The sequence below is a fragment of the Micrasema longulum genome, unplaced genomic scaffold (genome assembly GCF_059751315.1).
Source record: "Micrasema longulum isolate JH-2025_06_02 unplaced genomic scaffold, ASM5975131v1 h1tg001416l, whole genome shotgun sequence".
Taxonomy (NCBI): domain Eukaryota; kingdom Metazoa; phylum Arthropoda; class Insecta; order Trichoptera; family Brachycentridae; genus Micrasema; species Micrasema longulum.
Genome location: NW_028278602.1, coordinates 58,184 through 71,603, shown reverse-complemented (window position 1 = coordinate 71,603; position 13,420 = coordinate 58,184). Strand labels below are relative to the sequence as shown.

The 13,420-nt window shown below is 34.3% G+C and overlaps 1 protein-coding gene across 1 annotated transcript; it reads right to left on the bottom strand.

Moving 5' to 3' along the window:
- Nucleotides 1-4,717: 4,717 nt before the first annotated feature.
- Nucleotides 4,718-12,221, bottom strand: LOC148275454 (uncharacterized). The gene is made up of 3 exons (XM_088235676.1): nt 11,952-12,221; nt 6,548-7,093; nt 4,718-5,916 (listed from the first exon to the last, which is right to left on the bottom strand). The coding sequence occupies exons 2-3, from the start codon at nt 7,065-7,067 to the stop codon at nt 4,817-4,819; spliced, it is 1,620 nt and encodes a 539-aa protein (XP_088091802.1). The 5' UTR covers nt 7,068-7,093; nt 11,952-12,221; the 3' UTR covers nt 4,718-4,816.
- Between the last annotated feature and the right edge of the window lie 1,199 nt (nt 12,222-13,420).

The following is a 13,420-nucleotide window of genomic DNA, read 5'->3' as shown; positions in this document are numbered from 1 at the left end:
TAGGCATCTTCAGGGCTTATGACCTGCCAACGACAGGTCATAAGCTCTGAAGATGCCTAGACTTCTATAATACCTTCTCTAAAATGTTCTTCATCTCTGTTCTAATACGTTTATTCATGTTTTGGTAATAGTCATTTGAATCGTGAAACCTCTTTTATGTTCAGAGTGTAAATATTCATATACGAGTATTTAAAAAGTGGTTTGAAAATGCACGTTGTCACTTGGTGGTGGGGAAACCGTTTTTATATTCAGAGTGTAAATATTCATATATTTATAAAAGTCATTTGAAAATACTAATTCTTACTAATACTAATGACTGCGATACGTTGATGAATCAATAACGCTTCTGAAACCATTACAGAGCTTATTGTTTAAAATAAGATGATGTCGTTTATTTTACTTATCAAATATTTACTTATCAACTTGTACTGGGGATACTCGGTTTTTTTTTCTATGGGACACTATCTCAGAGGCATTTCAAGTCAATATAGCCAGAAAACGAGACTGATTTTATATTGCCCTAAAACTGATCATAATTATTATAATGGTTCGTGTTTATGAGTTGTTCGTTATTTAAAAAAAACCAGTGGCGGATAAGAGAGCCTACACAGATAATTTTATTTTGTATTATCATCAATATAATCTTTTATTTTATTTAATTAATTAATTGGACTTAAATCCATAATACTATGTTTATGGTTTAAAGTTAAAAACTTTTTGGTAATTATATTGAAGTTTTATCTATGACTTTCATAGTAGTGTGCTCAGAGTTACAATGCGCCAAGCTATAGAGGATCCCAAATATAGGAAAACCATTCTATGACTATTGGGTATTAAGTTAGCTACAGTTCGCGGCAAAACAATGGGCCGCATTCAGGTCGAGAATTGCCAAATTGATATTTTTTCGCATTGTAAATACTTTTGAATATGTTCCTGTGTATTTATTATTGCAGGGTTATTCCAAATTATTTTTTTATAATTCGCCTGTATTTATTTTATAAAACTGAAAATACATGTGTGTGTTTATTTATTCATTCATTTATTCACAATATGCTTATGTTACATTTATTGAGACATAAATCCCAACTCCATAGAACCAAAGTCCTGTGTTGAGTTTGTTTGTTTGTCCGTCACATCTCCGAAACGGCGAGTCGTAGCGGCCTAAAATTTGGACACGTCATTTTAGATGCGATTTCAAGATTAACGTTGCTATTTTCGAGTAAAATTTGAATCGACCTCTACTCGATAAAGGCTCAAATTTTATATGGATGCCTAGTGCGGCCCCGACATATTACCCTTAAATAACTGTCATTATCAACAGTAAACATACCTAAATTGAGAAAAAATAATATCTGAAGTAAATATGTTAATGTAAGGAAAGTTTTTAAGCAGCTATTAAAACGTAAATATCAAAAGTATTTACAAACAAAGCCAATCACAGCTACAAAAGTATCCGATAGAACCGTTATGTGTTTGTTGCCAAAGAAAACAAAATGGCCGCCAATTTGTTGCTAACCAACATCGCTTGCGTTCTATGAAACATAGTGATAGGGCTCGTCTATAGGTTAACGCATTATTACTCTGAGGTAGTATGTCTAATGAAATCTTCCATAATAATATTATATTGTTTGTAGTTGAGGCCCTCAGTACCAAAGATGGGCAAACGCTAAAAATAGTATCAAAAGCGGCCAGCTGCATATTAATACTTTTTAAAAACAGCGTTACTTGCTATGTTAACCTTCTGGTCAATTGTTCAAAGTGTTAATAGCACCAAATATTTTCAAATAAAAAATGTTTTTTGTGAATATTTCAATAAAAAAATCTGTCACAGATTTTTTATTTATTCTCGATAAAAAGAATGAGGTCGTTTGGCCATCTTTGATGCTAAGGGCCTCAGTTATTCTTTAAAGTGAAAAAAAGTGACTTGACTAGTACTGGGGATTCTTGTTCTCTTTATTATTGGACACTACATCACTCAGAATTTTAAATTATAAAGGAGCTACCTAAGTCACTTTTTAAGTTTTAGCAAAAGTTTTCGAATTGTTGTGTTGAATAATGTTCTTTGATTTAATTTTCAATTAAATGATGTTTATTTCCGTGTTTAATTCAAATAGGTAACAATTATAATTAATATTGTTATGAGCATTTCCAAATGTTTGTAGATAGGCTGAATTTCCCTTCTTGGGAGTTATTTAGATCAAAATTTTTGCAACAGAGAGGGAAAATATTTTTAAGGAGTGATATGGAAGTCTAGACATTTACAGGGCTTATGGCCCGTCATTTGCTGTATTTAGTAGCCACTTTACGCACTGTGTAACATTTACCTTTCTGCCCATGTTTAAACACCCACATTTCCTCAATTCTTTCATATGTTGACTTTTGTGAAGTAAAAGAGCTGAAACCTTTATCACGTGGGTGAGATTCATGATTATTTAGATCTAAATTTGTAGCAACAGAGAATTGGTTCAGCAGGATGAATCTCACCCACACGATAAAGGCTTCAGCTCTTTTGCTTCACAAAAGTCAACAGATAAAAGAGTTGAGGAAATGTCGATGTTTAAACATGGGTAGAATGGTGAATGTGACACAGTGTGTAGTGGCCACTTAAACCAGTCAATTACAGGCCATATCCCCGTCTTATAAGGGTTTTCCCCTCGGTTGAAAAAAATTGGATAATTTTAATGGTTTGTGCTTAATATATATAAACTGTGATAAATAAAAAAAAAAAGTTACTCAAAATAAGAAGTGGCTCAAATGAATTATTTCATTTTGCATTATCATTCCTGTTTTCTTTTCTTTCATAAAATCATAATATCGATAATATTATGTGTTTGGTTTTTTACTTGAGTAAATAAATATTTTTTTGGTTATTAAAGTTGTGTTTTATTTATGATTTTCCACGGTATGTCTAATGAAATCTTCCATAACAATATATAGGGAACAAATTATGCTCGCGGGAGGAACAATTAACCTTTACTGGGGGGAAATTGAACCCTTTTCCCTTGCTTGACATATTGTTTAATATGTTTTTATTAAAAAAAGGAAATGTATAAATTTGAGTCAGATATAATCAATAATAGATTAAGTAGGGTTCTCTGAGATAGTTTGGTCATGTAGAACGAATGGATGACGAAAGAAGGGTACAACAAGTAGTATACGCAGTGAAAATGAACTGTAACGCGAGACGAGGACGCATGATCGGATAAACCAAAATCTCAAGTCTGGTCATGTCAAAAGCAGGCAGAACCGAAGGGCATGCATGACAGGATGTGCGAATGTGGAAGAAGCTAGAAATTAATGCCAGGATAAACGTGTGGCGGTCCGTTCTCTCTGCCTACCCTTACGGAGAAATGGCGTGATGGTAGCGGTAGTAGTTATCCACATTTTGTAATTGCAAATGAATACATATTAACATATTAGAACAGTGATGAAGAACATTTAAGAGAAGGTAATATAGAAGTCCAGGCATCTACAGGGCTAATGACCTGTCAATGGCTGGTTTAAGTGGCCACTTTACACACTGTGTAACATTCACCATTCTGCCTGTATTTGAACATGTCTAAATATACGGCCTAAATATAAACAGCTCCCCAGGGAATTGAATCCAGTCCTTGTCTACAAAAATTTGGACAAACTCAAAATATTGTTGAATACATATTAGTTCTCCAAGACGAAATTCATTTTCAGAAAGAGTGTTCGGAACAACTCTCAACTAAATATGGATAGATTTATTCATTTTTAATCTTAAAATAGAGCACACATTCGTATGTGTGCTCTATTAATAAAATAACAACAATTTTTACGCGTTTTTAAAATCTGAGAATGCATTTTCAAAGTATACCTTCGCCACTTCTATCAACACCGTCTAGACTTATAAAATAAAGTGGCTGTCTTAAAGTCAAACAGCACTAGAGCGGCGCTGCGCGATGAAAATTTCTATGGAGTGCCTACTTTACAAGGCATCCGGTTCTCAACGTCCAGGGCCTCGATTATGATGGAATTATAAAGACGTCATACCTTCACCTTGACAGTATACTTGAAAATAAATTATCTCTAGCGATTGTAAAGATATACTACCGACCCCCCACCGTCAAGTTTTGTACATCGATATGAAACAAGGGGAAGCGTACGTCACGGTACACATATCTACGCTCTAAAATGACATAGCTTCAGTACGACGTCATAGTTGAAGGTAAGTCTCCCGACCGACTACAAAGATATACTACCGATACCATAAAGTTTTGATGTAAGTATACTGGTTTATACCGACGGGTCTAGAACTCCTCGATACGTTTATCTACGCATTAAAAGTGACAAAATTTTATTCCACCGAGCAATTTTTCATTTAATTACTATTTACTTAAATTTTTAATCGTTTTGAGGTTGGCACTTTTTTTTTTGAAAACCTATTAAAAATATGAGAGAGAAATAAGGACATTTTGAAGTCGAATTAAATTCTGTCATAACTGTCAGTTTCGGAAACGAGTGGCTAGATGCGGTTGCTAGACTAGCTAGGTGCTGCCCTATTAACATAAAAGAGCATCTAACCGTAAAATGTTACCAATGTAAAAAAGAAATTGAGTTTTTATATTTTTCCGTCTGTTTTACTATCTTCCGGAGTGTACGTATCGAGACGTTAAAGGAGCCGGCTTTGTAGTCGCTCGGTAGATAAATAGAGACGATATAAAGCACATCGTCTTGGCAAGAGTTAAAAGCCTTTTAAAAATCATGTTCAAGCGAGCATTTTTTGCTTGAATAGGTATTTATTGGAGTTTATAATCGCTTAACATAAAACAACGCGTGAAGAAGAATTATCTCATTCAGGGCATTTCAAAGCTTTCTCTTTTCTATGCGTAAACACATGTATTTTCAAATACCTTGAATGTGTAGTAGAATAATTACATTCGGGGCATTTAAATGGTCTCTCTCTAGCATGCGTTAGCATATGAATTTTCAAATAACTTGCTTGTGTAGTAGAGTGATCACATTCAGGGCATTTAAAAGGTCTCTCGGTAGTATGCGTCACCATATGTAATTTTAAATATCTTGCATGAGTTGTAGAGAAATCGCATTCAGCGCATTTAAAAGGTCTCTCTATAGTATGGGTAGATAAATGAAATTTTAAATAACTTGCATGTGTAGTAGCGTGATCACATTCTGGGCACTTAAAAGGTTTCTCTCCGGAATGAGTCAAACTATTCGCAGAATAATATTCTGGGCAATGCAAACGTTTCTTGCTACTATGAGTCAACACGTGTCTCTTTAAAGCGACTTTCCACAGAGTGGAAAAATCACATTCTGAGCATTTAAATGGTTTATCAGCGCTATGTGATAACATATGAAGTCTTAAATACCTCATTTGTGAAGTAGTACGATCACATTCGGGGCATTTAAAATGTTTCTTTCTATTATGACGCAACATGTGCCGTTCGAGATTTGTTTTTGATAAGGTGGAATAATTACATTCTTGGCATATTACGAGTCTTTTGCCAGAATGTACCGTCTTATGCTGTTTCAATTGGCCGTTTCGTGTAGAAGAAAAATCGCATCTGGAGCATTTGAATAATTTTCCTTTGGCATGAACAGTTGTCATGTGATGTTTCAAATTACTATTTTGTGAAGCGCAATAATTACATTCTGAGCATCTGTAAGGCTTTTCCCCGGTATGTGTTAACATGTGCTGTTTTAAAGTATTTTTACGTGAAGTGGAAAAACTGCACTCAGAGCATTTGAAAGGTTTCTCGCCAGTATGATTCGCCATGTGATCTTGTAAACACCTTTTCCATATAGTAGTATAATTACACTCTGGGCATTTGAAGAACTTTTCACTTTTGGCGAGGGGAAAATTATTCTTACTACTAGACGGCAGCTTCTCACAATCTAATAATGATGTTGGCGCTTTGAACGTTTCAGTGGCTGAAAAGTAAAACATATAAAAATCATCACAAATATTGAAAGCATTAACTTTGAGGTCGAACATTGTAATAAATGTTAGTTATTAAGTTCTGAATTTTCATTTTTTATACTTGCGACTAATCTTGATCCTACCTGCATACTTTCTAATTCAAATTGTTGCTGTTCTATCATCCGGCTAACAAGTCACATTGTGTAAAGTGTTACTGTGATAATTCTTTATCTAATACAATAAACTGCATACTTCTGACAAAGCGAGAAATTAGGGTTCCATAAACAGCCTTAAACATATATCTCATAAACATCTCCATGATACCAGTATCTGTGTAATAGTTGAAGTAAAGGGCTTCATAAAGAAACATATACGGAAGAATTAGAAAGTGAGTACAATTTCTATACAGTCCACAACATTTCTTCTGTTATCTATTAGGCGGCCTCCGTGGTGTAGTGGTCAAGATGCTTGATTCACACACGAAAGGTTCCGGGTTCGATTCCTGGTGAGAACACAAAAATTTTAATGTGATTTTTCTCAAGCCTGGTTGTTCTGTAATGTAATTCACCGCTGTAATTGGGCCTCCTGGCCTGTGTGATGAAAAAAAAATAATAAACAAAAAAAATGAAAATGAAAACTTACCCGGCTCATTTCTTATCTTATTTGAGGATTGCAAACATTCTTCTTTAATGTCGGGATATTGAATGTCAATTTGGTCAATGAGTACAGTAGTACCGCTGGTCCCCGGTTCAGCCTTAATGGCAGAACGACCATGGTCTTGTGGCTCCCGCTTCACAGTACTCAATCCTTCAACATCTCCATCTTCATTGGAAGAGCAACTATTTATCTCCGAACACGGTTCCTGTTTAACAGTATAGAGTCTCCTAAGTTCCCTTTTAGTACTGGTCTCAGGTTCAGCCTTAAAAGTAAAAGGAGCATGTCCTGAAAATCCTTTAACATCTCCGTCGTGCGTTTCTGTACTAGGCGGGGTAACATCTTTATTAAAAGGGCAACTATCCATCTCCGAAGACGATTCGTGTTTAATAGTATAGATTGTACTTGTTCCCGGTTCAGCATTCATGTTAGATACACTAGGAGTTGACTGCTCGTTTGTTTCTACTTTCACAGTATACAAAGTATTGACTCCGGCGTTCAAATCCATTTTGCGTGCAACTTCATCAGAGATTCCTGAAACATTCATCGATTTATTTAAAAAGATCAGGCGAGTCATCGAAACAATACGCACCATCCTTCGGTTACGGCAGTTCCAGGAATAAGCGAGCAGCCTGTTAGCCACATGTCCGGCTATGATACATACAAGCTATAATAGCTACCCTTCGGATATCTTTCTTTCTTTCGTTAGCCATAATATTAAAACAGTGCTTTATTTTATTTATTTTTTATTGTTTACCTTTTCGCATGAACACTTGACAAATTATCAATTCTTCTTAATGTTTCCTTTTTTGTAAATTAATTGATATAATTTTAAGTTGCTAGAAAACCACTCTCCATGCGCTTTGTAACTGCAAGGCGATTGGTGATCTTAAAACCCACTATCTAACTATATATAAATATATCTCCCCTCATATTTGCTGCTGAATCGTAAGCATACAACTCGTCAGCAGGTTTTTACATATTGCTTCAATTTTTCGTACTTAACCTACATTAATCATAATTTTATTTGAAAAAACATAGCATATTATACCATACTTTGTTATACAGATAGTGTTTTTCTGGGTTATTATGCCGTGTTTGTGGGCTTTGTATTGCCGACGTTTCGGAGCACATTGCAGTGTCCATCTTCAGGGCTGAATGTATGAGTGTAGTTTTTAGTGTGTTTAATTGTGAGGAATTTGTACCGTGTCGCAGTCGGGCAATGTATGTGGTTAAGTGTGTGGAGTTTGTACCGTGGGCTTTGGAAGCACCGGGTACCATGAGGTTCGTAGTCGTAACCCATCATCCCTGTTTATGTTATTAGGATGTTTGTATATTTCTATGGCTTCCTTTATCAAACGGGCTTGATGATTTTTGGGCTTTCCAAGGACATTTGGCTCAAATGAGAAATTATGCCCTGTTTCTATGTAGTGCTCTGCAAGAGCTGATTTATCCGGGTAGCCCAACTTGCATGCACTCTTGTGCTCTTTTATTCTTGTCATTATGTTTCTGGCAGTCTGCCCTATGTAGACTGTTTCACAGCTTTTGCAATTTAATTTATATACTCCATCTGTTTCAAGTGGGTCCCGATCTTTTACTGATTTTAGTAAGTTTCTTACTTTTGAGGTCGTACCGAACACTGTCCTTATGTCCCGTTTCTTAAGCGTTTTTGCAATTCTATCCGTGACATTTTTGACATAGGGAAGGAACGCTATTCTTTTATCCGTATTAGCATCATCCATCTTGGAAATATTCTTTGGATTTGTTACCGACATTATTCTTCTTTTTATATCCTTCTTTTCATAGCCATTACTTTCTAATACTTTTGTCAGTATATTCAATTCCTCTTCTAGGTTACTTTCTTCACAAATACGTGTTGCCCTTCTGGCCAGCGTGTTTATGATGCCTAATTGTTGAGATGGGTGGTGATGTGAGGTAGCATGGAGATACCGGTTTGTATGTGTGGGTTTTCTATACACCGTATGTCCCAGTCTGCCATCTTCCTTTCTGCTTAATTTGACGTCTAGAAAAGATAGGCTTTTGTCCTCCTCTACTTCCATAGTAAACTGTATTGCCGGGTGGAGATTATTTAGGTGGTCTAAAAACACTGTTAATCTTTCTGCACCATGATTCCAAATGACAAATACGTCATCTACGTATCGAAGCCATACTTTGGGTGCATATGGAGCTGTGTCCAAGGCCGTTTCTTCAAATGTCTCCATGAAAAAGTTTGCTAGAACCGGCGATAAAGGATTGCCCATAGCCACTCCTTCTAACTGTTTAAAAATTTCATTTTCAAAAGAAAAGTATCCATTTGTTAAGCAGTACTCAAATAAAGCGCACATGTCTTCACTAAAAATCTCTCTTATAAGTACCATTGCGTCATTCAGGGGCACATTCGTGAAAAGTGACACTACGTCAAAACTGACTAATATATCATCCTTCTCAACTTTTAGCTCCTTTATCGTAAAGATGGGCCAAATAAAAAATATTTCCTTTACTTCACTCCTACGTAGTTTAATAAATATATCTCACGTTACACCTCCCATCTTAATTAGAACAATATGACAAAAAAACTTGACATATTTGTTCTGAATATTTTGATTCAATATATAGTAAACACTGCTTAAATAAAATAAAATAAAATTTATTACTTTTAAAAAGAAGCTTGTGTAGCTTTAAAACCAGTCGGTAGGAAAAAAAATGAATGGTTAAAAACAAAGTTTATATTTTTTGTAAAAATAATTGCTCCACAGCAGACCAGGAGGCCCAATAATAGTGGCGAATTAAAGCATATAACACCGAGACTTGAGTAAAAGCACATTACGTTTTTGTGTTCTCACTGGAAATCGAACCGTGAACCTTCCGTGCGTGAGTCAAGTGTTTTAACCATTACATCACGGAGGCCACCTAATTTAATTATTTTATTGGGTAAACAAACTGTATGTACACAAGTTAGTGTAGGTCACTTATGCACACACAAAAAAAATGTTTACTTTTAAGACAATAATTTAAATCATGTTAAATATAACAAATGTAAAAGATAGGTAATGAAAAATATTTATAAAACAATAAAGTTAATTGAATATCTGCTTCTTTTAATATTTCTATGATTTTTTATCTAAATCTACATACATTGTCACAAAAAATATCAGCCTCGATAAATCTATTGTAAAATTGGCCGCATATTCGAGGTAATGTAGATTATTTCAAATAGTTTGTTGACGCGTTATCTGTATAAAACATAAGATTTTGTCTTGTCGGTCTAGATGGTACACGGAATGGAAATCTTTCAAGTAGATAAAATGTATTGTACAATGATAATTATTACAAAATTAACAATAAATAAAATGTGTCAAATGTGGTACCCGGTGCTTCCAAAGCCCACGGTACAAACTCCACACACTTAACCACATACATTGCCCGACTGCGACACGGTACAAATTCCTCACAATTAAACACACTAAAAACTACACTCATACATTCAGCCCTGAAGATGGACACTGCAATGTGCTCCGAAACGTCGGCAATACAAAGCCCACAAACACGGCATAATAACCCAGAAAAACACTATCTGTATTCTGAAGGCCGTGAAAACCTACGAACCTTGATACTTTGTTATATTACTGCAAATTAAAACTATCGTTAACATAAAAAACTGTTTTCCATTAGCCATAATTTGGGCATACGTTTCACTCATGTATTTAACTCACTATTTTTCTGGGTGAACATATTAAGTTCTCCAAAACGAAAGCCATTTTCAAGAGGAGTGTACAAGTTTGGATTTTGACTAAGGAAAAAGACCATTGCAGGAGATTGCCGCGAGATATTGCATAGATTTAAATACTATTAAGCGTATTGTTCAGATGTTTATTGAAATATATGTATGTTTATGTGATAATTTTTAGTTTTGCTATTATTTTATAATGTACATGCTTCCACTTTCTATCATATTGTATCCCAACTCAACACAGGGCTCTTTGGCCTCATAGAGTTTAAGATACGTTTTTTTTTTTGTTGTAATATACATGTATTTGTATGAATAAATAAATATTGTTCGGTAACATGTCCAATATTTTAGGTATACTGTATTGCAGTGTTCTTTTGCCATATTTATGACAATATCTAGCAACAGCTACCCCTTCCATACTAGTAATCCTGGTGTTGTAATCATGTACTAGTTTGTGTTTATACTCGGAGTGCGACGCATGCTGACAAATTAGGTTGTACCAAAGCAGAGCAGAGCCCTAACTGACAATTTATTTACAGATTTATACATTAATGATATTGAAATATTGTGTCTCTGGGGGTATACATCTTTGTGTAGTAGCAATTTGATCATAGAATTTTGCAAAGTTTAAATAAAATAAATATATGTTTCGCTCGATAACCTTCAGGAAATTATAACGTATCGTATAATTGATTCTGCGAAAGATAAATAAATAATTCGTGAAGCATTAACAGGGATATAGTATTTTATAATAATAATAATGTTTGGATAATTTATATAGCGCCATTTTTGTGAAAATCACCTCAAGGGCGCTGTACAATAAATAAATATCCCAGCACGTCTTTCAGCTACAGAGCGCATAGACGGTTGGGATTCTAATTCCTCGTCTACAATTATGATATATAGGAGCTAGATAATAGCACGTCTTGCAGCTACAGAGCGCATGGACAATAAGAAATCTAGTCCCTTTTGACATTTTTATTTTTAAAATTTTTATTTGACAATGAAGTTTAGAGTTTAAGTGACATTTCAAAAAACGAAATAAAAAGCAAATTTATAAAAATAGAAGTTAGATAACAACAGGTTTTGCAGCTACTGAGCGCATGGACGGTTGAAATTCTAGACCCCATTTACTAAATTTAGATATTCGATAGTTGATAACATTTACATAATATGATATATATAATATGATAGATTACATTATAAAAAGTCTTGCAGCTACAAAACGCATCGACGAATATATATATTATAAATTCATTACTTATTGCTTTTAATAGCTTACACAATTTTCTTATATGTACGTCCCATTTATATATATATATATTTTTACTAATAAATTTCATAAAAGGTACATGTTTTCTTAAAATTTTATACAGATCTATTTTTATGCATCTAGTAAATGTTATCACTGTAACTTTAAAATTACAATCTATTGTTAAACCTAAATACACATATTGCTTAATATTTTCGCACGTGCACGGTAGCACAATATATAAAAGATAGCGTAGATAGATAGCCATGTAATAAAATTTATGGTGTTGTATAAATTTGATTGTTCGGTGATCTTATGTGCGTGGGTTTCCGTACGGATTTGATTTGTTGGAGACGGAAGAACTTAAGCGAAGTAAAAATAAGCAACTCCCAAAAAATAAAATAACTCACGAAAAATTCACTTTATGGCGCATCAGTCATTTAGCCTTTTTATTGGAGCTTACGTATTGACGTTTTGTAGGCGTCAAAAACTACAGATCGTTCGATTGAAATATTTTTCAGCCTTGCAAGTCTAGTCTTTGTTGCATCAAGTAACTCAAGGAGTAAATCGATCGGCATATTAATTTAACACCACAGCGAACGCGATAATCATCACTTAGCGACAATAACGTATCCACCTCTCCGTCTGACACTAAAGCTACATTCTTTCATAGAGCGGCCATTTTGGGACCCCGAGAATCATAGAGTAATGATGCGCGCGCTCAGGGTTTACCATAGGCTAAAATAGGAAAGCTGGTCGCAAATGGGCAAAAGACTTGATTTTTTTAAAGTTCGTACTTATAGTCCTTAAAATAAAGCTCGGTTAGAATGACATTTGTCAGAAAAAGAGACGACATAACTTTGTAATAACGTCTAAGGAGTTATTTATATGGACACACGAAAAATCATTCGCATCTGGCGTGTTAATTTTTTTTTAATACAATGCTTGACACATAAATCAACATTAATATTAATAATAAAATCAGCTTTAAAACAACAAAAAAACTAAAGTAAACATAATTACTAACGACGTTCTTACAAGGTTATTTCATTTTGCAAAAACGATAGAGATGCGACAAATTGATCGAATAAAAAAATAATTCATTTAATGTTGTTCATGTTTAAAGTATAGGTCTTATTTTTTGGTGAATAATTGTATTAAACACACTATAATAGGCTTGTTTTTGCGTTTTTTATATCAATTTTCGGGAACAGAGTTTCATGATTGCATGAAAAAACTGATAAAATCGATTTGATCAGTGATCACTATTGATATTAGTTTGACAGCTGTCATTCTAATCGAGCTTTATTTTAAGGACTATAAGTCGAAAACAATTTTAATGGCTTTAATTAAATTGTGCGCCTCCCGGCGCAATGGCCAGCGCGTTTACTTACCATGCAAGAGGTCTCTGGTTCGATTCCCGTCATGGTTGACATGAATAGGGAAATATCACGTATTACGAATACCGATAAAAATATTTAAAATGGATTTGGAATAATCAACAGAACTCTAACCTCCCTTTATTTCATAGTTTTTTTTATTCTTCTTTGTTTCCTGGTTCCTTTTCCTCTCTTATTCCAAACTAAAACCTGATTCCACATTCTTCATCATTTAATATTATTCAAAACATAATTTACTTTTATTTGAGTTTATGCAGGTGTTCTTTAAACCCTGTCACATCCGAAACCACGATGATCAGTATGGGCAAGAAGACATAAGCACATTAAAAAAAATACTTAGAAAATGTTTTTTATTTTTAATAAAGTATAAAAAAAAACAAATGATTGCTAACTTCTTGCTAACTTAAGGGGAGCGCGGCGCAGGAGCAGACTCCCCCCTCCTCGTTTCTCCCCTGCAGAAGTAAACAACCATTTGCTTT